Source organism: Haemorhous mexicanus, chromosome 2 (assembly GCF_027477595.1).
Source record: "Haemorhous mexicanus isolate bHaeMex1 chromosome 2, bHaeMex1.pri, whole genome shotgun sequence".
Lineage (NCBI taxonomy): Eukaryota > Metazoa > Chordata > Aves > Passeriformes > Fringillidae > Haemorhous > Haemorhous mexicanus.
Window position 1 is genome coordinate 56,588,787 of NC_082342.1, and position 27,905 is coordinate 56,616,691.

Genomic DNA, 27,905 nt, shown 5'->3' on the forward strand with positions numbered 1-27,905 from the left:
AAGCACATGATGCCTCAGATCTACAAACTTTTCTGCCCAAGTTAACTTAGCAAAGAATAACCTTATGGAGTTTATTAAAAAAGAGGGGGAAGTGTTTGGGAAATTAGAATAGAATATTTTCATTATGTAGCAACTGAAATATCTATGTTGGTTGGTAGGAATAAAGAATATTTGGAATACTAAAAGATAAGGGGGCTTTGAATGATAGGTTTGGAACACTTTTTTGCAAACATTCACTTTTACACTCAAAGTGTTGCATATGTGGTATTTGAAATTATGTGGCAGAACTCCTTTCTTACAGTGAAAGAACTCCCACAAAGAATTCCAGCACATGCAAAAACAATTCACTTACCAGTAAAACTTCCTACCACATGCTTTTTAGTTTGCATAAAAATATAAAGCATGAAAAGTCTGTATTTGTTTCATCTGACATCTGTTGCACTGCCTTATCTATAAAAAGCAGAGAGCAGACTACAGGGTAGATAAATTATAGATTACACCTTGAATTTTTTTTATGTGTTCACACACACATACAAATATATGTTTACAAGCACATATTTTTCTAAGGTTTTAGCACCCTGGAAGTCATGATTGAAATTCTGCATAAATAAGCAGAGGATTTTAAGCAGCACTGGTTATTATTGTTTGCAGTGCACAAAATTAATTTTGCTAAGTTAAACCAGCATGGAATGTGAAAAAAAAATCTTTAGCTTTTAACAGAAAGGTTTAATTCAGAAGATGTCTAAGATAGAGTCTGGTAGAAGCTTTAGCACATTTGTAATAGCCAACAGCTGTAGTAATGCTGTAATGCTAAATTCTGTGGTCCACTTCAGTCTCAACTTCACATCTACTGATACATATTTCTCATTGTTTGTTTAAATTCATCTTCTACTTTCCAGAGTTTCTTTGGACAAATGTCGCAGTGTGTCATTAAGTGATGTCTCCAATAACTGTGACTGGATTAACATTATGCATTGACTTCTTCAGGCCAAACAACAGAAATAGCAAAGGTCAAAGTTTAATTATACTACAGGAGATCTTTCCTATGGAACTCAAGTCAGCCCTAGAAACATTGTCTTATGTCCTCTGGCATTCCATGTGAGTTAATTAGGAAACACTCACCTTCAGCACCTACCATCCAAGTCTTTTATTTTTAGAAAACGCCCTTAGGGTCTAACTAAAATGGCATAGTTGCTATATAATCCTAACAATAAAAAAAGTAAGAGGCATGCTCTGATGAAGTACAGTGTATTCACTAAATGCTAGGCAACTGAAAAGTTTAATTGGGGATTATACAGTTGTGCTGTGCTGCCAAAGCCAAATCTGGGGAAAAAAAATTGTAGTATGCAGAACATGCACTGGTATATTTATATATTGTGAATGATGATTTTCAGATTGGTTCAGCTATGGGGACATCTAATTTGGAAGGGACTTTTCCTCATAGGTAGTAAAGTTAGATAGAAAAAAAGAAAAGGATTAAGTTATTGAAGTAAATAGCAGAAAAATCTTCATATGGAAACCTTGGATTCAAAGTTACACAGGCCACTGCCGTTAAGGCACTTAAAAGCAAAAACAGTTTGTTGGAGTCAGATGTGATAGCTATTAACTGTGAACCATGGAAGAAAAGCATGTATAGGGAAAAGACCTATGTAAGTCATCCACTTCTGGGGTGGCACTAATCTCACTTGGTATTAGCCTCTATAACTTTAGACATCTGATTCGAATAGGCTATTACAGGCTTCTTCTGTAGTTATTGAAAAGAGAGATGTACACCCAGGAAACATCCCCTCCTAGGACAATTATCTAAACAATTGCGCTCAGTCACCAGGGATACCTGGTGCATCTGAATACATTGGTTTATGACCGTAGGTATAAACCCTACCTTAGAAATTTAATTTGCAGACACAAAGTTGTAAGCACTGCTGGGCATGAAGGACATACCTATACTGCATGGAGAGCACAGAGTTCAGCATAAAGCTCATTTGAAGGAAGCACTTTACATAATAGATAAATATTATGCATCTAGGAAGAGGAAGATGAGGTTAATGTGCCAGTGTCGTGGTTTGAGAGGAAATGAGTTTTTTTCCTTGGACAGAGGAATCCTGGAATTCAGTCTAAGACTCATGAAAACACTCAGCCCCTACTCTTCCATGGAAATGCCTTAATCCTGAGGCACTTAGCAACTAAGCTAGATCAGCCTGGAAGTGCTCTCTGTTTATCCAGCTGAAGCAGTGACTCTGAAATCATTTCATAGGGAGAGAGAGAAAAAATGAGATCTTAAGTCTTTTGTTAGTATTCATATAGGAATGAAGAGCCTGTAATTTGGTTCCAGCACTAACAATGTTACTGTGTTGTATGCCACAAGTCTGATACGAAATGCTTTAACAAGGTTTGAGTCAAAGCTCTGCTTTTTCATTGTCCCAGTATTTTGACTGCTGTGCTAATTCAGACTCTCTTTTACTTACTTGGTTTTTTATTGTGGGCAAATTTAAAACTTGAGTTTGTAATCACATTTGGAAACCTGAATAGAAGAGATGTGGTGAATGCAGAGGTGGAAGTTTGCACCTGAGGGGAAAATACTTACAGTTATTTTGTGTTCTGCACATTTTTTGTAGGTGGCTGTCTCCCCATGTAATTTAAATTCCATGCCACTGTGTTTAGTGTTGGCGTGAGAGCACACAGCCTTACAGCCAGGCTGACAAACAGTCCTTCTGCCTTAGTGGAATTGTTGAAGACTCATGCTGTTCACAGCAGGAAGTACATTAAATACATTTCTTCCACTTCATTTACATTAGATGGGCAAGAAGCTGCTCAAACTTCTTCTTGACATTTCTACACCAAGGCTGGGAAAGCAAAGGACTCAGGTTTATGTCAGAGATTTGCTGACCATTATCTTTACACCTGACCAACAGAAGCAATCACTCATGCCATCCACATGATAGAGGATAGCACTGTCTGGGAATATTTTACAGATGAGTAAACTGGATGATGGTATCCTGACGTAGAAATGGAATGTTAGAGGTTAAACAGAACAGATTAATTTTTTAGTCTTCTGGAGATTTTATTAAAACACTTGCTGTCACTTTCCTTACACTTAATTAAATTTTGAAAATCCTTAGACAATGTTCTGGAAATTGGTACCCACTAACCCTTGTCCAGCTTCCTTGGAGTAGTAGAGTATATTAATATTTACTATCAATAGCCTGAAAAGTCAGTACTGCAATGTTATGCTATAAATGTATGCTTTGCATTGGCTTCTAGCAAGCAGGCACTATGAACTAACTCTCAGTGTGTGTACTGAGCCAAATTTAAAGCTTATGATAAATAAGTGTTTTATTAGTAACATTGTTTATCGGAGGAACAGCCTTATCTCACAAGGCAAGTTGGAATCTCCTTATTTCCATTGGTCTTCAAGGCAGACAAGTCAAATGTGCCTTTTTCTCTATGCCAGTAGGTATGGCAGGTCTTAAACTGAACAGGTGGTTGATTAATCTTGGTAGTTAACATCTGCTAGTGCATTTGTCCAATTTTAATTACAATCTGAGCGCTACAGGCAGAGCATGCCCACTGTTATGTTACTGGCTAGAGTCATGATTTGGCCAGCTATCCATAACTGGTCTCTGGAGATGCCTAAAATAGTGAACTAGTTCTTTTTTCCTGTGCACATCCATCTTTGATTACTTTCTCCCTTTTATGTTTTTACAGTGCTTGTGAGTCTGATGCCTCTGGCACTTCTGTGCACCTTTAATTTCTTTTGTCCTCCCATTAAGTAAAATCTCTATATGACCCCCTCCCCTTTCCCCAGCCTGTGGCAGGTAGCCAGGTTGGCAACTAATCAAGGGAAAAAGTGGATGACAGCCAGCTTATGACAAGTTATACTCCCAGTTTTCTTTGCTAAAAGCTTCTTATTATCACCAGTTCAACAGAGTAAAAAATGTTCAATCCATGATGATAGCCTTGAAGATTTCAAAAACTGCCTGTTTGCTGCCTATTACAGAAATTAATTAATGTCATACCTTGCAGTAGGACATTCTATAGAGTAACCAGGCACATTTTATGATTGCTTTCTTAGAATTATTTGTTGCTTACAGCTTATAATGTATGTGTGTCCCATTTTATAAGTGTGTGTGTGTATATGTGTGTGTGTGAACTACAGATGTTGGATTAATTTTTGTTCATCTGCTTAATAACTAGAAATATAGTCCAACCTCGTGATCTGGGCTTTTTTGATAGGTGAGGAGGACAGAACATGATCTCCAGGCAGTACTTTGTCACATCTATTTCAGATGGCTCTTTTCCAGTAGAGGATGCAGCTCGTGGAGCACAAAGCTCTTCAACCTTCACTGCTGTATGTTTTTAAATGGGTTGCTTACACATCCAGTATTACATTTCTGTTTTTGCAGTAATTGCAGTAATATTTTGAGGAGAATGCTGAAATGCCGAAAACTTTTAGTTTTGTACTCAAAGCACACAAAATAGCCAATAAGCAGAAGGCACAAGATTACATGAACTGTAGAAAAAAATATGCCTTCTGTTAAATTTAGAACAAGTTTAATGAAGTGGTGTTTTTATGTGAACTGGTATTGCATCCCAGAGCCTAATGCATTATTGGTTTATGACAGTTCACTCAAGAGTACATTGAACTGCTTTCTCTCTTGTGTCTTGCTGTAGCATATATGTTTTAAGTGGCATTGGTCTTTGTACTGTAGATCTTGCATTTATTATACACTGTTTAGAAATGAATGAATGCCTAGCAAACCATTCTAAATTAGTCATCTGTTCATAGTTGGATATGGTGGTAGGGAGTGAATTTAGTGACAGAATGAGTGCTTTGCATGTTTGAGATTTGGATAATCAAGTTGAGTAGGATGTCTTGTTGCAATTCAGTTTTTCTAAGGCTTCTTCAATCATCTTCCTTACATTGAATCTTTTCATACTGAGACTTTGCTCATAGTCTTTAAAGACCCAAAAGATACTGAACTCTGTAACCATGGTAGCCCATTGGGCTTTAATGGCATCGATTCCCCTTTTGAACATGTAAATTTTTAAAAGATTAATTCAGTTACTGTCTCTTTTCACTCTCAGGGCACTCTTTTGTCTCTCACACAAATGGGATCAAAATTCCAAGAGACAGTATACAAGAAGTTTTAACATACAGCAGAGCATATTTTCTTGTGTGAGAGCTCTGCTTTTGTGGTCTGGTAAGTCTGGCTGTAGCTCTGGTCAAGGGATACCTTGCTTACTTTTTTCTACAGCCTTGGTGAGCTAAATATGTTCTGATTGCGTGTGGGCAGAAAAGCCTATAAGAAGTTGTTTCCACTGGTTAAGCAAACTGAACCTAACTGGCATTGTGAATGAATAGTAAGAGTGCAAAAATCTAAGGTTGCCTCAGCCAGAAATGGCTGCATACTATATCTTTACCTGATTTCTGAAATGCTGATGAACATTTCTGGGTTTAGCCCTCATTTTTTTACCTGATGTTTGAATCACTGACTGTAAGCACCTTCAAGCTTGGCCTCAGTGATAAACCTTGTGTGTGGTTTATTTAAGTGCCACTGCCAAGACTTTCCATTTATCTGTCTGCCTCTGTTTCATCGGTTTGTTGAGAATTTGTTACCAAACCCATTTCCCAGGCTTGTTATATAAATGTAATCTAATTAATTTTAGAAATAGAGCACGTAGAAGATTCTGAGTTGGTTTCATGCTCTGTGGGAGGTATAGCCAGTAGAAAAAAGATATGTGAAATTCAGATGGTTGCTGCAGGCAATATAATCATGGTTGGGTGTGTCCCCAGATTCCAGTGTCTGTTTCTTCATCTGTTAGTCTTTATATTTTTATTTCCATTGGTAAATGAGGCAATTATCTGCATTGTGGAATGGTTTAGGCAAGGGATTGGAGCTTGATGTACTTACAGCAGGAAAAATCTTCTGGCCCTGTCCTCAGACTGGATGTAGGAAAAACTCCTCCAACACATGTAGTAGTTCCAGTGATATCAAGGTCTGTAGGTTATACCCTGAGGAGTGTGGAAGAATCATAACAATACTACTCTACTAATAAATATTTTCAGGTATATGTTAGTTCACTAATATATAAATTTGGTGTTTCAGAAAGGTAGCAATATTTCTTAGGAAACCAACAAAGGTCAATTAATTGCTTCAAGGGAAGGTCACCTATTAGAGCGAACTGCGCACATTAGCCTTTCTACTAGCATGCCATTTGCAGCTGGGAAACAATTTAAGAGTGCTCATTACTATCTTGTACATAATAATTAGCTAATTGATGAAAAATTCATTTTTGCTTTAAAGACATCTTCAACGAGTTGAGCCACAGCTTGTCCTCATGCACTCAAATGTCTTTATTCTCTGTTGTTCTGGAATGCTCTTAGCTCATCGAGCTGTTACTGCACCGTTTATGATCGGCAGCCTGGCATTAAGCAAAATCAGAATTAGCTCTGATCTCCAGGCTACAAACTATTCCTGAAGGCTGTCAAGAAGGAAGGTACAGGTGACATTCCAAAGATGGAATGTCACTGTAGCCATCTCACTGCCATCCTCACTCTTGCAGCTAGAGCTGTAGTCTGCTTCCTTTAGCCTGCTACTTTGCTTGCATTTGAGTTTTGCTTATTGATGTAGCAGAGAGTTTAGATAAGGACTCCAATCCTGTCAGGCAGACGCTGCTTGTGATGATACTGTGTCTAGAGAAACTGAAGCATGGATGCACTTTAACATAAAGTGTTATGTTAAATTAGTGTGTATCATAAATTAATTAAGTGTGATTCATATACGTTGTTCATAGCAGTTGCTGCTTTACACCATGTTACTCTGCTGAAATTACTAGGTTAAGTTGCATAAAATGAGAGTAATTAAGTGATGAGCCAGTGGAATCAATGTATGGCACTGCCATTGTGGATTAAAAAAGAAATGGCGATTTCCTTGCAAAATCAAAGCGTGTTTGGTAAAGATGGTATTAATTTGAATCCATCCTATTGCCTGTTACAGGGTTTGCAGAATTGTTTTAAAAAACCTCTTTAAGTCAATAGACAGAAATGGTCTGTAGAGACAAATAGAAAAGAAGACATTATTTCCTTAAGATAATGTCTGTTGCAATTTGGCTGAATCTAGCAATTTTAAATCTGAAGGGAATTTACTTTTTGATTGCTAAAGTTATGACAAAACTACTAAGAAGATGAAAGCTGCTAAGATTGCAACATATGAATTTGAAAATAATCTGTTTTGACCACATCAAATAAAAAGCTATTGGCATTTGCACAATAGGTACCTGCTACATAATTTAGCTTTGACTGTAATCTTGACCCCTGCTTCTACAGCATTCAGTGAAAATAAATGACTTGGCAAATTAAATTCATTGTGCTAAATGCAAGCTCAGTTGCTTGCATAGTTTCAAGTATGTGTAAATAGCTGCAGAATGGTGCTACCTAGTTTCAGATTTTAAATTCCTCTTTGATATTGTCTTGATATAAAGTTTTTGTAATGGATGGTTTCTCTGGGCTATTCTTTTGCTGCTATAAACACGCATATATGAGAGAGATTTCAGAAGGTGCCCTTTACTGCTATGAAACAGTAAATGCTCATGCCTTCTTGCTTTTCATGAACTCACATTCTTAACTGGCCTATCTACAACTCACATACATCATGTTTGTAACATTGGAATCTGGTATGTTAGGGACTCATCACATGCCAGCTTTGATCCTGAAATGCAAGCAGTGATTGTGTAGGAATGGAAGTGTTGCCTGAGTATGAGCCAGATCAGGTCCAGCCAAATCTGGCCATGTTTGTCTGGTTTTGTGTCCAAGTTAATTAGCAGTGCCAGCCATCAGGACTCCTTACTTCGGATTCAGCATGGCCCTAGCATGTCCAGACTGTACCAGAACAGGCTTTGTAGGCTTGAAAAGCCTGGTTTGCACCTTCCACATTACCACAGACTCCTGCTAGCTCTGGCAACTCATAATGTTTGCACATAGCCTTATTCGTACTGTTCATGGAAAGAAGGAAGGCTTTTAGGAATAAGTAGTCTTAACCCTAGAAAAGATGAGCCATAAGTTCATCTGTAAATACTGCTTCTACTGGTTCCAAGTATCTGAATATGTTGGAGTGCCACGTCTGTTTTCTTCTATTATTTCTTTCCTCCTGAGAGCACATATATGTGTGTGTGTGTGTGTGTGTGTGTATGTGTGCATCACTGGCAGCAAGTATCACTGAAGTTCACTTTAGTTTTAAGCCTTATCAAGGTGTCAGTGTGAAAGGGTCTGTTCTTTTGTGTTTGTCCTAAATATCCTGCCAAAAGGATTTTTTTATAAACAACCTACCCTTTTGCAATGTCTCCCTAAAGCAGTCTGTAAGGATATAATTTTAAGAGGTAAAGCCTCTTCGGAAATAAACATTTTTGTGCTATCACACTGATTTGACGATGTGCCTTCAAAGTTAGATGTGCTCCTAACAACATGAGAAGTGTGTTTGTTTTCCTTCTTGATGACTGACAAGTGCTGTAGTTGAGATACGCCTCTGACTCTCTAAGTACAAGGACAAGGCAAAGTTTTCGTTTCTGTGCCAAGAAACCTGGGACTAAAGCTCCTAACCTTTCTCCTCTGATTATTGTAACTTCATGCCAGCGAAGTCTGTGGGTCTGAACAAAAAAACCCTTAGAAAACTTCCTCTTCTTTCTCTAAGAGGAACCATTAAATTTGCAGTAGTCTCTCTTCAGAGTGATTACTAGATTAAAGGTCTGCTGTAAGTGAGCCGGCAGTCATTGAGCAGAATGTTTTCCAGACATAACCTGAGATAGACAATGCTTTCCCTGTTAGGAGCTTGGCTTTGCTCCTTCCCCTGGGGAGCTACTAACACAGCTTACAGGAAATGAATTTAGAAAACATTTGTAAGGATTTGTTTCCTAGGATGGGTAACCATGCAGAATGTGTCTTTCATTGAACATATATACCTCAGAAAGTGTCAAAAACTCACTCTGAAATACAAGGCAAGCTAGCTGAAGGTTTATATAATTTTTTGTTTGGATGTGACTACAGGAATGAATAGTATGTGAGGATTCTTCTTCGGCAGCAGTAAAACAAGTGTTAGAATAATGCTGCAAGAAAAAAAACAATATTTAATTTTATGCCTTCCATCTAATTTAAGGCATATCATGTAAGTTCCCTATGTAGCCAGTAAGTAAAAGGGAATGCTTCCACACCTTCTCAGATTTTTCGGATCGCAGTGAGCGAGCCATTCCACCTGTCCTCCTGTATGCTCATTGTGCTGGGAAACCTGCAGTGGCCTATCTTTGTCCTTGCAAACTGAGAGCAAGTAGGCTCCATGTGAGTACCTCTCAGTAAAGTGCTTATAATGAGGGGCAGCCAAGTCCAGATCAAGTTCCGGAACTATTGGGACATAACAAGATTAGACTTGGGAAAGTGTGCTGAACCCTAAGCATACCTGTTTGAGAAATGACGTGTATTAGAATTGATAATTTTTTCAACTGCCTTTATCTAACTATTGGTATGTTTATAACCATTTGGTCTTACTAGGTATTCTGTATTTTTATTGTCTGGAGGCTGAGGAAGTCTTTGTCCAAGAATTTAGAAGAACATTTTATGTCTGAAATGACACATTGCTTTGCAGATCTAATGTCCAGTGCTTCAGTATCCCTGTAAGGAGAACTCTCATCAAAGTTAATAGTTGTTACACAAAAGGTAAAGAGAGTGTATCCTGTTCACCCATATAAAGTGTTTCAGATAAGGGCTTCACAGTTCCAATTATAAAAACAGCTACCTACAAGCAGGCCTCCATGGGCAAATAGAGTAAAATTGATGTGTGTCTGCCTGTGCACACAAATACACACATCTTTAAATACACATACTCTTGAATTAAAGAAAAAAAGAAAATTGGAACCAACACCGTTTTCATTTTCTAAAGTTAGGCTTCTTTCAAGTTTGTCTTTCATCCTGCAAAGGTTGATAACTTTGATAATGCTCAAACAGGTCTATGAATCTGCACTATTTTTCAGTAAATACATTCACTTCCATTAATTTGTTACATGATTTCAGTTTTAGTAGATAAGTAGGGAGGCAGCTGCAGTTTTTCATTGATGAGGAATATTCAAGGATTTCTTTTTTTGCTGCTCCTGGAGCACTGAGCAATTGTTGTGATCTTTGCTGACTGAATTCCAGTTGGCTGTATGCTGCATGGTATTTCAAACACGTTGGTGATACTGTAGCCTCATGATGCTGATAAATTCTCACAAGACAGCATAAGAAACATGTAATGAAGTGCAAGGAGAACTTGGGTAGGTCTTTCTCTGCTTGGGGAGGTTGCTGTGATTTCTGCTGTGCAGTGGGAAAGCTGAGGCACTCTCTGTGCATGATTAATCTTGCATGTTTGAAAGAGGAATGGAAAGGATAGAAAAGAGGAGATGATAAACATCCAGGATGAAGCTGAGATATGATTTTAAGGCTCTTTACTTTGTGAAATTACTGTGGGTAGGAAAACTGGAAAAGGGAGGAAAAAATGAAGCTAAACAATGTGTCTGTTAAGTGGAATAGCTCTTAATCTCCTTTGCTTTTTGCTCTTCTTTCTTATGAACTGTGGAGCTTTAGTACTAAGATAAAGACTGTTCACATTTCAGTTTACATGAAATAAGATTGATTTTGTTTTAAATGCTAGATGTGGGAGAACTAAAATTAAGTATTTGAGCCTTTAGTTAGCTGGAAAACGTTACCAAGAGTAGCTCCAGTTACGTGTGATGTTCTAGTCTGGTTTTAGCAACAGGAATCTGTGAGAACATTCAAGTTAAAGTTTCGTTATCTGTACTCACCTTCGTATGTTTGCATCAAAGTGAAAAATGCAAGGAATTTTCTGGCTTTTGCACAGGACTCAAGTAAAACATGTTTAATGAGATACCACATTTGGTTTTGTACACAGATTCATAAAAGCTGACACAAAATGTTGAAAATTTAGGAGGCAAGAAAAAGAGCACAGTGCTGATATAACAATTGCTATCTAAAGCCATACAAACCAATACTTGAAAAGAAGCCAAAATAGCTAGAATTCTAAACCTTGAAAAGAGAAGCTTTATTTCACTTCCTGAGAAGAGCAAAGTGCTCTCCGCTGTTTAATGTGGATTTTATATTTTAAGTTCTTTTGATAACTTCAGTTTAAGGTAAAGAACCATTTATGGACATTATTCCTCTTTCACCAGAACCAGCATTCTACTTTGGAAATGATGAATACTATGTTGATGAGAGTGCTGGCTACATTGAGGTCCGTGTCTGGAGGACTGGAACCGACCTGTCCAAAGCCGCCTCTGTCACGGTGAGATCGCGCAAGTCTGAGCCCGTAACTGCAGAGGGTGAGTTACTGCTTCACTCCCATTTCACACTGCTGCTACTGTGCTCTTGCTGCTACACACTGCTGGCACGTGCTGCTGCATCTCACAAGTGCTGGTTCAGTGGGTCTTGGTACAGTTTTATTGTAAATCAAAGGCGACTCCAAAGAAGGCGAGCGAGAATAATGATGAGGACTCAATGGATATCAGAAGGCTAGTTAATTATTATACTGTACTATGTACATTTCATCTAAACTGAATCTGCCAAGCACTCACTCTGCACACACCTGCTCACACTGCCCGGAATCTCGTGACTGTCCCGTGACAGTCCCAACACACACACACACTTGGCCCCAATAGGCCAAGGAAACAAAGCATCTTCACTTTGGGTAAACAATCTCCATATTGCATTCTGCTTTGGCACAACACAGGCACAGTGAGTGATAAGAATTGTGTTTTCCCTTTTCTCTGATGTTCAGAGAATGTGAATCTCAGAAATCCTTGGGAAGAATTGTGCCTTGCTTTTCTCTGTGAAGAGAAATGTGTCAACACAGTTTCAACCACATAAAATGAAAATTGTATGTGTCTTGCTCTTAGCAGATCTCTTCTTAGAGCAAATTATGAGTTACAGAATTTCAGAGAAACAGGAGTAAGTGCTGCTATGAAGTATAGCACAAAGAGCAATGTCTTTAAATCCTCATATAAAGACTGCTGCAAAGGCAGTTGATTGCTGCCTCAAGAGCATACTCTGGGCACGGTTATGTTCACTGGCAGCGTGCTGAGTTTGCTTCTTTCAATTTTACTGTAGGCAGTGAGAAATTATTACCTAGTATCCTATCAGGATTGCTTCAGCTGTGTGGTTCTTGGATGCTTTGACAGAACCCTTGTCGGCAGAATCAAGTGTTAGCACACTCTATTTTTTTTCACAAAACATACCATAATGTTTAAACTAGGATATTCATATAGAGGCAGCCTAAAAGTTATCTTCCTTAGATGCTTATCCTGAGTCTAACTTGACTTATTTCAGGAATATCTAAACATAATATACATGTATGTTGTATGCATAACACAATATACATAACATAGATGTATTTTTCTTATGAATAAGAAAATTATGAAGTCTGAAAAAATACATGATTGCTTCAGTTCTGAACTTGCTTTTATGATCTGATGTCTTTATCAAATCTTAAATATTTAAGTTATTTTATTTCTGGTAAAAAAATATCTTTCGTTCCAGTAAGGATCTTCATTCATTGTGCCAGGACCTCTAGGCTTAAAAGCTGGAAATGTCTCAGCTCTTGAGCTCTCTAGTCTGTTGGTCACAGCATGAAAGCTCTGACATGACTGGTTGCCTGTAAAACCATGAACCTCGTTCTTTCCCTTACACGTTGCAGCAGATCTGCTGCTCTGAGTTATCAGTCCTGGAGTCCTGCCTTAGAGGCTTAGCTCTGGGGGAGTACAACAGTAGAGCTTTTAGCCAAGTGCCCATCTGATGATGGCCTTTAATCTGGCCAAATTTTGTCAAATTCACAGAATTCCAAACCTGATTTCCATTTCAATTTAAGTGTTTCCCCCAAATCTTTGTTACAAGAGCTCTGCTGTTTATTCTCCCCAAAACCTAATGTTAAAACTGAGTCCTTCCTAAAGCTCGGGATACCTTTAAAGCCTTGGTTCCATGACAGTGTCATGTTTTAGTCAGTATTTTGTTTTATTTGCCCTCTTCTCATTGACATGTTATGGATTGGTTTGATTTGCTTAAAAGAAAACAAACCCAGATCAATCTTCCTTTAAGAGTAAGGTGGCAAGACCTCACCTGATCTGTTCTGATAAGAATTTGATTTGTTTTCCATTAATGATGTTTTACACAACTCCTCTGAACAACAGTTCTTCCCCCAGTCAGCTCACTAGCCTCGTCTCCTTTCCTTTTTACATTAATCTTAAAACTTATGCCTTTGTTACAAAATAATATGAAATTTTTTTCCAAAAGACTTTGCTTCATCTCCAGAGTCTTTCTCAAAGCTTTTTGCTTACTTTCAGTTTTTGCTTCAAGCCAATTTCATTAGTTTTTCTGGAGTACCTGTTGGTTTACAACAGAACAGAATCAGCCTTATTTTGTGACTCAAATTGTCATTAAACAAAAAATTAATTAATATTGAATTATTTTATTGTGTAGTCCAACTTAAATACCAAACGATAGTTTTGCGTTACCTGAATGCCAGAATTTGGCAAATACTAAAGTTATAAAGGAAAAATATTTACCTACAATTAACTGCCTAGTGATAGATATTTTTATTTTAAATTGTATGTAATGCTATTTTTATCTCTTTTCCTTTGGTAGCTGGAGTAGATTATGTAGGCATCAGTCGTAATTTGGATTTTTCCCCTGGAGTCAATATGCAGACATTTCGTGTGATAATTCTGGATGATCTTGGACAGCCAGTGTTAGAAGGAGCAGAGAAGTTTGAGCTTGTGCTAAGGATGCCCATGAATGCTGCCCTTGGAGAACCCAGCAAGACCACCATCTTCATTAATGACTCAGTGTCTGATTGTGAGTAAATTTTTTTTTTTTTTACTTTTTCATATTTTGGAGATGATGTGTTAAGTCATTTGCTGTCTGGCCTCTTGTGTTCTATATCTGGTGCAGTGTGGCATAAGTAAATGTGAAATGATGGAGGGAAGATATAACTCCTGCAGTTATACTTTACATGTGCTCTCTATGTTTTTCTGCCCAGTGCCAAAGATGCAGTTTAAAGAATCTGTGTATGTAGCCAATGAAAATGATGGGCAGGTTTCTGCCATGATATACAGGAGTGGGGATATCCGATACACATCCACTGTCAGATGCTATACAAGGCAAGGTTCAGCTCAGGTTATGATGGACTTCGAAGAACGACCTAATACTGACAGTTCCATCATCACATTCCTTCCTGGTAAGTTCTTGATAATATTTTAGAAGCCTTTAGTCTACCATGTTTTCTTTTGCTTTGCTTTGTTTCATTTTGTTGTGTTTTAATTGTGTCTTCTCATAAAGTAGTGCCAAAAAGATCACTTTACAAAACAAAGGTTTGGGTTTATTTCATGCACAATGGGATGATGTTGCCTTTATTTTCTTCACTTCTGACTTAGGGCAATAATCACTAAAAACCAGAACAGTATATCTTACTTAGTTTCAGCCTGAGTGCCAGCATCTTTTTGCTAGCAAAAGCAGGTTTGGCATAGCACAGTAGAAGCACAGATCTGCTGTCAGAAAGGAAACTTCAGAATTTCTGCTCTTTGTTAAGCAGATTTCTGGCAAATACATTTGACGTGCACTGAAATGAGTAATAGATCTTTCAACAGGTACATAGCTTCCTAATTCCTGTTTGAATTTTATTCTCCCACCAAGGCTTTCCTAAGACCGCCCACGAATATCAGGTACTTAATATCCCACATTTCATCAGAGATGAAATGCAAATAAATCAAATGTTGCTATGCTGAAAGAATATTGCCTATTTCTTTCTTCATGTGCAGAAGGCAGTTTGGTCTTCTAGCCTTTGAAGTTTACACACATGTGATATTTTTCACAAGTCTTAAACAAGTTCTGTCCTCAGCATTAAATCCTTGGTATATCCTTATCACAGAAATTGCAACCTTTGTATTTCTGTAGACATGTATCGCTTGAAAAAGTGAGTTGTTCACTCTGTCTTTATTTAGGACTGGCCTCAACTTTTAGTGCTATCCTGTACTCTAGACCTTTGCTATTGCTTCTGTGCAACCAGGAGAGAGTCCAGCTAGTAAGAATTAATGAATCTGGGCCACTTAGAAGTGACTTTTCTCTATTCTTGAGTGTTGCCCTACCGCTTCTCTGCAAAGACATGTAACAAAGAGGTCTACTAGAATTATATTTTGACTCCATAAGCTTCTTAGGCATTTTTAATATGCAGCAGTTTCATTCCAGTTTTCACATTTTCCATGCAACAGTAAACAGCATGAGTATTTTGCATTTTTTCCCCTCCTAAGGCATAATTTATAATTTTCCTACAGTGGGGAGAAGAGGCAGCCTCAGGAAATGAACACAGTCAGCATCCTGGTCTGGTTCTTCGTCTTGAAGAGCCTTGATCTTATTTGCATGTGTAATGATGAAAAAATACAGTAAATTGACCTCATCTCTCTCCTGCTGTGCTGTTCCTTTTGTCTGGGGTGTAGGAGTCAGTCCCCTGATGAAGAGCCCATCAAGTCATGCTGGGTGCCAGACACTGAACACCATTCAGAGGTCTTGCTGCTTGTGTAAAAGACATAAGAAAAGATGTTCAAGTTTCTGAACATCTAGTGAGTCAGGGCACATTAATTTATCAGTGAAAAACTGAGAGGTTTGATACTCCAAAGCATTTTTAAGGCAATATTCACTGTCACTTGGAGTAAGTGGGAGCTCAAAAGACTTTAAAGTCAAACGGAATAATATAAGTGAAGGTCCACACAGTTGGAGAGTGTCCAATCAAAAGAGACTTGAAATATAAAACTTCAGGACAAAATTGCCATTAGTATTAGTAATGGTAATTAGTAATTAGTATTACCATTAGAAAGGTTTTATTTTTCTGTTTCCTTGTGCAAGTACTTACTTTTTTAAGTGGACTCTGTAGAAGAAGTCACTGAGAAGGAGCATTTTCTTCTTAGGTAAAACTAAAGGGCTAATACATGTAAAGTGGACATACCAAATAGAAACTTGTCTTACAGAATCTCAAAATGGGGGATTCCATTTTAATGAGTTTCCATAGAAAGGTAATGATTGCTAATTCTGTTCTCACTGCTGTCATTGCTCGTTAAATTGTATGGTGTCAGGGTGAATGCCTTGACCAGCAGGATTCAGGGGCCTTGGGCTTGGAGAGAAGTGCTGAATAGGAGCAAAGAACACCTAAGTTCTGCCTGATACTAGCTCCAGAATGATTGCAGGTGAAACTGAGAAGCCTTGCACGCTGCTGCTTACGGATGATACTTTCCATGAGGAGGAGGAGGAACTACGCCTGGTTCTTGGCACTCCAAGAAGTGATTCTTCCTTTGGTGCCTCTATTGGCGAGCAAAACGAGACGCTGATAAAGATTCGGGATGACGCAGACAGTAAGAGAATAGCTTCTTCTTACTGGCTTTTGGAAGCCCATTTGCATGCTCTCAAATAATTGTTTTTTTCCTCTAATGACAGAGGCTATCATTAAGTTTGGTGAGACCAAATTTAGTGTGAGTGAACCGAAGGACACAAGGCAAGTAGCAATTGTGAAAATCCCAGTGCTTCGTCTGGGAGACACTTCCAAAGTTTCTGTTGTGAGAGTTCATACAAAGGATGGATCTGCTACTTCTGGAGAAGACTATCACCCTATATCAGAAGGTAGGATCATACTTGTCACATCCGACTATTTGTGTTCATTCATGACTCTAACATAATTTTTGAAAAATGAAATAACTTTATGTTTAGAATACTTTGCAACCACATCCCAAAATGCGTTTTCCTATTCAGTGCGGACAAACTAAATTTGAACAGGAATACCACATCCCCTGTGGTATACAACAGCCAATTGCTGTTGTATACTAATTATCAGTGAAGATCTTTACAAATAGCGTCTTTGAAAACATCTGTACTCCTTTGAAAACATCTGTAGCTCAAGAAATTGTGGAAGATGTGTGACTTAAACCTTAATTATATTTGCAGAGTGTAATAATATTACTCTGAAGAAACATCTACTTATAGGATATGATTGTGTCGTTGTTTCTTGAGCAATTCATTAAGATAATGGGATTTGCTGTATGTAGGAATTAATGTATATTTCTTTTTATTTTTCTATGTTCATATAATTAGGCTTTCCTTCTGTATTTCTGAGTTCATTGCTTTCTGCTCCTCACTACTAACGAATGAGGAGAGAAGTTACACAACAGAATGAGAAATTTCTTAGCTGATAAACTTCTTTCCATTAATAGCCCACCTACCTGCTTTAGGCAATGACTAATGGAGTTTGTAGCATTATGATTTTTTTTTCTTTTAAAGTTTATGATAATACATGATAGTACTCTGTGTTTTAAGATTAATCATTCATTGCTGGAGTGTTTTCAAAGTTTTGGATAAACTATTTTGGCATCCAGTCCAGCTAGAATATATGACTTACCTTTGAACATCCAGCAACAACCTTGCATTAGATCTTCAAATTCCATAGCAGTGGCATTTCCCACTAGTGATATCTGAAGGGGCAATTTGTTAGCCACAAGAAAATCATCAACCCAGAGCTTGCTAATTCCAGTCACGTTGCTCCTGCATTTTAGAGTTTTGCTCTTTCCCCCTGAAAGCCACAGGAACTTTTAGTGTCAGCTGAAACTAATCCTATATGCACATTACCTGTAGGCATTGTCATGCTTACATTCTCCCTGCTGTGCACCGGCAGCACATGGGAACAAGGTTTTCAGGGGAAATCCATTACTGCAGAACAAGAGGAGGGGCTCTTAGCCTCTGCCCCCAGGCCTTTGAGAAAGGTCTGTGATGTGCAGAATTTCCCCACAGGTTTCAGAATACCTGTGGATTTAGGGAACTTGCATATTCAGCCATAGGTACAAAACCCACATCATTAATTGGGTTTTCTGAAGGAATTGTGGCAAACTGAAAATCAGTAAAATTCTTAGCTGTCACACAGCTGAAAGTTCATGTATTTATTACCACAAAGAATATTTCCCTGGCTTAATAACACTTGGGATTGGAAGTATCATTATATCACTTAATCAGACTCACTGTGGATTGCAAAATTCTCCCAGTTTTCCCAAATTATTTCTGTATTGATCCAAATAACTTTGGTTGGAGAAAATATATCCTTTAGAAAGGGCATCTGGTCCAGGCTTGAAAGCTTTGGAGGGGAGGAGGGCTTCTTAGCATTTTGCTTCACTGATCAGTCTCTATCACCTAACTGTGCCTTATTTCTCATATAGATTTCAGCTTTAATGCACTACTGCTTTTTGTGCCTGTCCCTTTAGAGTACAGAGGTCTTTATCACTTGGTATGTTTTGATTATGGTGGTGTTTCTATATACCAGTGAGGACATCACTGCCTGCAAGTTCTTCTGGTCCTAAGTTTCTCCTAGTTATTTCTGTACATCTTCAAAGTGAATTTGTCATCCTTTAAAAATAAAAATATTAGAAATGCACTTATTATTTTGTCTATTATCAGTCTCACCCTTTCCAGGCAGAAATGTTAAATAGTTTCTGTACTTTTTATTTCTTTAGTAGGTAAAACAGTCAAGGATCATAGTACTCCCTAACTCAGTGTGGTGGGTTGATCTTGCTGGACAGTAAGTGCCCACCAAAGCTGTTCTATGACTCCCCCTCCTCAGCTACAGGGGAGAAAATATGACAGAAGGCTCATGGGTTGAGATAAGAAGAGGGAGACATCACTCACCAATTATCAGCAACGGGGGGAAAAAGACTCAACTTGGGAAAATTAGTTTCATTTTTTTTTTACTAATCAAGCCAGAGCACCGTGATGAGAAATAAGACATTCCTCCCACCCCTCCCTTCTTCTTGGAGTAGCTTCACTCCCACATTCCTTAGCTCTGACTGGCTTGAGGGAATGGGGGTTGCAATCTGGTTATCACATGTTATTTCTGATGCTTCTTCCTCCTCACACTCTTCCCTATTCCAGCATGAGGTCACACCCACTGGAAACAGTTTTTCAAAAACTACACTATGGGTCCTTCCTGTGGTCTGCAGTTGTTCATGAGCTGCTCCAGTGTGGAGCTCCTCAGGAGGTCACAAGGGCTGCCAGCAGACCTGCTCCACTGTGGGCTCTTCTTTCCTGGGGCCACAGGTCCTGCCAGGAGCTTGCTCCACTGGAGGCTACCCCCAGGGTCCCAGCCTCCTTTGGGCATCCACCTGCTTGATCATGGGTCCTCCACGGGCTGCAGGTGGATCTCTGCTCCACCATGGGCCTCCCTGGGCTACAGGAGGACATCCTGCATCACCAGGCTCTGCACCAGGGGCTGCAGGGGAATCTTTGCTCTGACTTCTGGAGCATCTCCTGCCCCTCCTTCTCCACTGAGCTTGGTGCCTGCAGAGTGACTTCTCACATATTCCCACTCCTCTTTCCCAGCTGCTGCGGTTCATTTTCCCTTCTTAAATCTGTCATCCCAGAGGCACTACCACTGACACTGCTGGGCCCACCTTGATCAGCAGTGGGTCCATCCTGGAGCCAGCTGGCATTGCCAGATGTGGAGGATGCTTCTGGCAGCTGCTTGCAGAATCCCCTATAGCTCCCCACTACCAAGGCCTTGCCATGCAAACCAAATACAATCAGCTAAGGTTGTGCTTTTTATCACCATGACTTACAAAGTTTTTTCAGAGACAATGATTTTCAAAATACAATACTCTTGTGGAGCTGCAGCTTTATTCCTCATTTTTGTTATATACCATTGTATTTACTACATTTTGTTGAATACCATTTATTTAGAATTCTTCAGTCTTTTTGTCATTCACATAGGTTGCCAACATTTATGTAATTAGTCACAGATAACTTTCAAAACATTAAGATCCATTAGACTGAATCTTGAGCTTTGCAAATCTCTTGATTTATGTCTTCTTTTCAGTGATTTCTACATATGTCCACTGCTATTCATTATTATTATTTGTAGCATCAAATAGGTTATACTAAATCTGCAAACATCTGTAATTTGAAAAGTGAGTATTAACTGCATCTCTCATGGCTGGGCCTAGAATCACAGGTTGTTATGATCAACAGATTTATTTTTAAGTGTCTCATGTTTTCAGAAATTGAATTCAAGGAGGGTGAAACACAGCACTTTGTGGAGATTGAAGTTCTCTTTGATGGAGTAAGAGAGATGAGAGAAGCCTTCACTGTCCACCTGAAGCCTGATGAGAACATGGTTGCAGAAATACAGGTAACAAGTTCATGCAAAGTCCTGAACAACAAAATCTGGTAAACAGACCTCTTACTTGCTTTCTAGCTCATCATTTTACTCTTCTTTTAAGACTTATTCACGCCATCTTGGCTTGTATATTAAAAGACAAAAAGGCCATCCCAGCTGTCACAGTACCATCTAAACAAAACTGTTTGTTGTCAAGGCATGATGTGGATGGGGCCACAGAGTCAATGAAAGACTGAAGTCTTCAGGGTATCATACCAGACACTGCTCATATAATCAGTATTAGAAACTGATGTCCCCTCGGAATCCCACTCTCTGGGAATACAACTTCTGTGTTGTGAGATGAGCAATTTCAGGTGAAATGTGACTTCTATCAAAATCATATTAATATTATTCTTATTGTGTAAGATGAAATAGCCACACATTCTTTTTATTTAACGTTGTATCTTGCATTTTTTTAATGCAAACTTTTAATTCAAACAGTATACTCCTTTGCTTTGGCATAAAATGTGCTTGGAACTCCCTGTGTGCTTCAGCAGTGTCACACCATATATAGTGTGACTCCAGACAGCCAGACAGAAGAGACATAGCCTTTGCTGATGACAAACACCCCATTTCCACCAGGCATTAAAGCATACACTGCACATAGGGGCTTCTACCAGAATACTGAAGTGATAACAAAAAAGCAGGGAGACAAGGTTAAAGGTCTGGGATCTTCAGTGTTCTGAAAAGAAAAATTTCATTTTAGCTCTTCCTTTTGCAGTCGGCAGTGTACTTTTGGTGCCTTGACCCTTTCTCAATAGCTCAACCCTCAAGCTGAGGTTTTTGAACTTTTGGAAAACTGTTCTGAAGGCTAAACATATTCTGATGGAGATCCAGCTTGTTTATTTAAGTTTTCACAGACAACTGTTTCTGTATTTTTCATTGTCAGACAGCCAAGGCCATTGTTTACATTGAAGAAATTAACAGCATGGCAGATGTCACCTTTCCCTCTGTTCCTCAAGTTGCATCTCTGTTGATATATGATGATACTTCTAAAGCCAAAGACAGAACCAGTCCCATTGCTGGCTATCCTGTCATCTGTATCACAGTGAGTATCCCTGTGGAAAAACGGAACAAAATCAGTCTATGGCTTTTGTTCAGTGGATTTTATATACCCAGTATCAATCCATATGGTGATGAGTCACACATATTAGTCACACATATTAGTTTGAGCTAGAATTATCCTTAGAGCTAATCTAATTTGTCTGGGTAATGAATCCATTTTCAGGAGGAGAAAAAGCAAAGAAAGATGTTTCACTTGTTCCTCACTAAGAACAGTGCAATGTTGATACCCACACTGTGTCTGTGATTGCATGACCTTAGTATTTCCTGCATTATCCTGCCCTTATTTGTAGAGTTAATATCACTGGAGATAACAGATGAGCCAGTGTTTTCAGTGAGTGCCGCAGACTCTAAAATGGGTGCTGAAGGGAATACAAGCTTCTTTGATTTTTTCACTAGTAGTTTTGCAACTGAAATGTTTACGTAAATATTCATATACCTTGAAGAATGTTTTATCCATCTTCAATTTGTTTTTCACACATTCCTTTTGCACAGGAATGTCACAAGTTGAATGGTTCTTCTAAATAAGAAAAGAATCAAAGAAAATAAGTCTTTAAATGCAAAGTGTATTTGCAGGATTAGATCAAAGGGACAAATTAAAATTAAAGTAGTACATGGGAGTGTAGTTTGTGCCTTCATAACTATGCCACGTTTTCACCTATAAATCAATTTAAAATATTATTTTTTATTTCAATAAGCATAATTAGATACCCCTTTTAATCTACCATAACAGTGCTAAATACATCACTATAAAAATAAGGTGATTTCTTATGAGATTTAGTGGGATTGTCAGTTCCATGTTGTTGAGTTTTGTGACTCTGGATGACTTGAAATTCCTTTGCTGTGAAACAAATAAATTCTTAACACGTCTGCCTTGATCTGCAGGCCTGTAATCCTAAGTACGAAGACTTCGACAAGACTGGCTCTATATGTGCCAGTGAGAGCATCAACAACACCCTGACACAGTACCGGTGGCTTGTGAGTGCCCCCACGGGCCCCGATGGTGTGACCAGCCCCATGAAGGAGGTTGACTTTGACACCTTCTTCACTTCCTCTAAGATGATTACACTTGACTCCATTTACTTTCAAGCCGGGTCTCGTGTCCAGTGTGCAGCTCGGGCTGTGAATTCAGATGGGAATGAGGGTCTTGAGCTTATGAGCCCTATTGTCACTATAAGCACATCAGAAGGTAAGGCATCATCACCTACTGTAAGATTCACAGGTCTCTTTTGGATCCCAAATTCAGTCCTAACAAAAGCTGCTTATGTGATCAGATGTTTTAACATTACCACGTCAGCTTTTCTTCTGCTGTTCATTGAGGTGGTGCAAAAACTCTCTTGACACAGCAAAGCATTATATGAAGAAAAATTTTTTCTTCTCTCCTAATTCTCCGTGTCTTTGAATAATAATTCACACAGCAAACTTGTATGTTCATGAGAACAATATAGAACAGGCAATGGAATTAGTGAAACCTGGTTTCTGTTGACTTTTGAATTCAACTGCAGTAATGATGCAGTACAATCTCAGCTCCTATTAAGCATTGAAGAATCCACATGGGAATAGCATATGAAAGCCTAGCCAGAAGAAAAACCTCATTTGGCATTCCGGCCTCACAGGACACCTGAGAATTGATTTCTTCCTTGTCTAAAGACAAAACAACTAGGCGCAATAACAGGGCATGGACAAAATTTTTCCCTGGTCAAAACATTCATAATTATTCACCCATCTTTTTATATGAAACAGACTGGCTTTTTTATTGTAATAATGCACTATATGGATTACACCTGACAAATTAGCAGAGCTAATTAGCTCTGTCTCAGGACTGAGTTGTCATGCATAGATTACTTCCAGTACCTGAGCTCACTTGTGATGTGGAAGGAAAGAAGTGCAATGATCAAAGCAACCTACAAAAATCCTGAATATTTTCCATTTTGAAGATGCCTGACCTCCAGTGCATAGACCAAGCTCTCAAAAGGAATTCAGGTTGTGCAAAAAAAAAAAAATTATTTAGTCTCTTTAGCAATGTTATTTACATTTACGGGAAAAAACACCAAAACTAAAACCACCAACCAAACCAACCAACCAAAAAGCTGTCATGTGCAAAAAAGAAATTTGTTTCATCCTGGCAGAAATTTCCTACTTGGAGATGTTGAGCAACATTGGGTCCTCCAGAGCCAATAAGCTCTCCAAAAGGAGGGCCCTGCCTCCTCTTTTCTTGAAATCCCTCAGAAATGGGCAAAAGAGGACTGTTTTGATTTTCCACATCTGCTTGTTTTTTACTTAAGAGTACCTTGTAATCTTTGGGCCATCACATGACAAAGTGACCAGAATGCAGACACTACTGTATTGAACTATGCAATTAGAAGTTGCATACATCTCAGATCACATGATTACAAACCTAATTTTCTGGTCCTACAAACTTGGACTAATACTGGAACACATGGAACTAACACTGGAAAAGATTTCCAAAATAAGTTACATGTGCCCCTTTCTTGGAGAAATTCAAAATTCAAATTAACAAGACCTTAAGCAACTTGATCCAGCTTTGGAGCTGTCTCTATTCTAAGCAGAATATTTCTATATATCCTCTGACACAATCTTTCTAACTACACTTTTGTTACTGGTGGATCAGGAGACTCGTGAATTTCTCTGAGGACTTATCACTGTATACTCCAATCCAGTGCCAACAGTGAACAGTGGTCAGGTATCTTCCATAAAACTTAGGATGGTGGGAGGAATTAAAACATATGCCTCTGAAGACCTCTGTAAGAAAGTTTGGCACTTGGCACTGGCTTTGCAAGTGAGGTTGCAACTGAAAAGACACCAATGCAATATCATAACCTTGTTCTGAAAATGTGATCCTGTTATCAAGTAATCATTTCTGTTTGAATCCTCTTTTGAGTAAATTCCTGTTGAAACCTCTGGAAAATACTTCTCACAGTATTTATCTGTCATTGAAGAAAATTCTCGTTGTTTTGGATACCTGTACCATGGGAAAAAAAGTACATCTTAAATAGTGGAAAGAAAAGTATAGATTGTTTCCTATGGCCATAAAGTAAGGCTGCTTTCTCTTTTTCCCACTAGGTCTTTGTCAGCCTCGTATATCAGGAGTAGTTGGAGCAGAGCCATTCTCTGCCAAACTGCGCTACACTGGCCCAGAAGATCCTGACTATGCCAACCTCATCAAACTGACAGTCACAATGCCACATATTGATGGTATGAGAAAATCAGCTGTGCAGTTAGGAGAATTTATACAATATGCTGATATTTGAGCTATTATACTGGTCAGGTTATTTTAAACAGACAAGTTAATAATGTAATCTTTTAACAGTAGGACCAAAGAAAAATGTTATGAATGAATAAGTGCAGTTTGCAACAAGATGCATAAAATACTGTATTGGTACATAGTCTCTGATGTGAAGAACAGCATTTTCAGATTAACTGCAAAATTTACATAAATTGGGCTAGACGTAAGCTTTATAAAGCTCCTTCGAAGTGCATGGAAATATACAGTTTAATTACTATTCACACTATTTTAATTTAATAATATGTTGTGTATTAATATATCTAAATATCAATATGTTTAGAAATATTTTATTTTTCTTTTCACAGTATACAGACAGTTATTGTGGGTAAAATTCTCATTCATACTTAGCATATCAACTTTCTTTGAATTCTAAAGTACAGTAATTGGTGTAAGTGCAAAATACAAGAGCACTGCATAACATGCTTAGTGTTTGACAAAGTCTGGTTAAATTAAGGAGGTCTGACAACTGACAGGTAGTAATAGTGCTATAAATTAATGTTTTAGGCATGCTGCCTGTTATTTCTACAAGAGAGCTCTCCAACTTTGAGCTGACCCTTAGCCCTGATGGAACTAGAGTTGGAAACCATAAGTGCTCCAACCTGTTGGATTACACAGAAGTAAAGACCCACCATGGTTTTTTAACTGATGCTACCAAGAATCCAGATGTGATTGGAGAGACCATTCCCTATCAGTACAGCCCAACAATTAGAGGCTCCAATACCTTACGCTTCTACCGCAACCTGAACCTGGAAGCCTGCTTGTGGGAGTTCATCAGCTACTATGACATGTCCGAGCTCCTCACAGATTGTGGAGGCACCATTGGCACAGATGGACAGGTATGGAACTTGATTTTCTACTGTATTTTTGTAATAAACTATTTCCATCATAATACATCTGTGCTAGTAGAAATAACATAATCATTTGTTCTGAATGAAATTTGTTATGATTTTCTCCCAGTACCTGGGGTATTGTGAGGCAAACCAATCCCTCTTTTACTGTATAGTGAGCCAATTTAGTCTTTTCTTAAAAGGAAAGCCTTCTGAAGACTTGCTTTTAGCACATAGATAGCACTGAGCTATTTAATATTCATTGTGGTATATCTTAAAAAGCAGTTTCAAAACGGTGGAGAGAGTTCTTGCTAATAACAATGGACTGCAGTGTCCTACCAGCCCTTCGCTTTACTGATCTCTTGTTCACTGGGTAAGACAACTTGTCAGTGCAGACGGCACAGTGCTCTCACCTTACCCAGCAGAAAATTACTTCTACAGGAAGCAAAAAAAGCTGCCAGTATGGAATGGTTGAAGAACGGAGCTGTGAAACTGGTTGGGAAGTTAAAAGCAAGAGATTGGAGTGACCTTGAGGTGTACTTTGGAAAATTATTTCTAGAAATCCATAGTAATGTGGAAAGAAAAGGGTGCAGGATTTCTTCTGGAGCAGTGACAGTGTAATAAATCCCTAGGTCTTCCCTGTATAATTACTATATAAGCCTGTCTGATCCCACTCAGGCTCTGGAGTACAGTGGCTGGAAATGTGAAGTTTATGTACAGAAAAATATATTCAGGGAATAATCCTACAGGCTGGAAGAAGGACTCATATCAGAGTCTACCCTCAGCTAACTCACTTTTCTGGTACCCTAGAACTCCTTGTTGAGTCACTATGAAAAGAATGAGCCTGCTTTGTGAAATGGTCATAATTTTTCTTCTCTTTAGACATTTTGCCAGGGAGCCATCTGCTATGAGACCTCAGTAGACTTATTTGCACAAATTCTTATTTTTTTAATGCCATTTTCCCAATGGCATAAAGCAGATGTGGAAAACGTGTCATTGCCCACAGAAATATACAAGCATGTGCACCAACAGAGCTAATTTACTACTAAAAGCATAGTCATCAATGGACATACAGATATCTAATTAGATAAACTGGGGTTTTTTTGTTTTGATTTTGTTATAATTGCATGCCTAAAGTCCACCTTACTCCATGGGTGTTCACAGTAATCATAGTCAGTTTGCTGGACAAGAAATTGCACCAGGATCTCTTTAGCACTTGGTTAACTTCCTAACATTCTGCCCCTCTTAGCTAGAGATTATATACTCTAAATCAGAAGATGAGACTAAAATAGAGCTTCTGCCTGTCTCAGATACAAAGGCCTTGATGGATATGTCATCTCACTGCTTTGTCATCAGTTCTGGTTCCTTGTCTGTTACAGAGACCATTTCAAGGTCTCTGCCTTCATGTTGGAAGCTCACTGTCCATGCTCTGCTTGGGCTTGGCCTCTGCTGAAAGCAGATCCTCCTACAGGTGCATTCCATGAGATCTGTGAAGCTGTCAGAGGGAAAGGGAAGGCATCCAAGTGTGGGATGTAAGCCTTACGCATTCCCACAAGATAAAAATTACGCTAGTCTTCACTGTTCTTAGAATGATTTCATTTCTTCATTCCTTTGACTATCTCCTTATGCCCAGGCAATATGCAACTGCAAATTCTTATTTCCTGTACAAAATAACCATAAGCACACACAACTTGAAGCATCTGTATGAAGCTTGCGTATGAAGCTATGCAAGCCACTTCTCCCTCAGTGAAAAGGAAGGAAGACCTAGTATGAATCCATTTTAAATACTTCTGTGTCCTTTAGACAAAAGGCTGAATAGCTGCTTTAGACAAATATATATCTAAATAAAACCTATTTATCTCTATGTTCATATAAAAAGAGGAGGAAATAAGTACCATTCCAACATTTTAGTAAATTGGAAGAACCTGTGTATTCAGTTTTGGAGGACATGCATAAGTGGCAATGTGGCCAGAGAAATGAGCTGTACTTTCCTGAGGCTTCAGAAGTATTATGTACTTAATGTAAGATCTCTCATTTACCAGCAGAGAGGGATCAACATGAGCTGTGAGAGCCATGAAACTGCAGCTGAAGTTATCCTTTAGTGCCTTCTAGGTTATGGAAGAAAGGTTTACAGTATGTTAAGTGAAATATCAAGCTGAATTACTTCTAGCAGTGAAGCATTTCCCTGCAACCAGTACGCGCTTCACTGCCCTCCCTGTTTTCCCCACCTCCATTTAATTCTTCTCCAGGTTTGGTCTTCATCTTCACATGACCCCTCCAGCTGAGAGGGGAGGCAGTCAGTGCCCTATCTCTGTGGTTGTCACCATTGTTGTTTTTTTCTCCTTCAGTGAACAATTAATAATCCTCTTCTGTGAGGGGCAAGCTGGCAGCTATGGTTTTCACCCTTTTTTTTTGGCAGACAAAGGAAGCCTAAATTTTATTATACAG

The 27,905-nt window shown here is 38.6% G+C and overlaps 1 protein-coding gene across 1 annotated transcript in view; it reads left to right on the forward strand.

Annotated features, from left to right (window-relative positions):
- The window catches only part of FREM2 (FRAS1 related extracellular matrix 2), a 122,781-nt gene that overhangs the window by 72,707 nt on the left and 22,169 nt on the right, over positions 1–27,905 (forward strand). The window contains exons 7-16 of the mRNA XM_059838924.1: positions 11,209–11,358; positions 13,673–13,882; positions 14,067–14,264; positions 16,264–16,428; positions 16,511–16,693; positions 20,104–20,234; positions 21,151–21,309; positions 22,209–22,512; positions 24,408–24,539; positions 25,135–25,466. Of these exons, the coding sequence (XP_059694907.1) occupies positions 11,209–11,358; positions 13,673–13,882; positions 14,067–14,264; positions 16,264–16,428; positions 16,511–16,693; positions 20,104–20,234; positions 21,151–21,309; positions 22,209–22,512; positions 24,408–24,539; positions 25,135–25,466 (1,964 nt within the window). The remainder of the gene's footprint in view (positions 1–11,208; positions 11,359–13,672; positions 13,883–14,066; positions 14,265–16,263; positions 16,429–16,510; positions 16,694–20,103; positions 20,235–21,150; positions 21,310–22,208; positions 22,513–24,407; positions 24,540–25,134; positions 25,467–27,905) is intronic.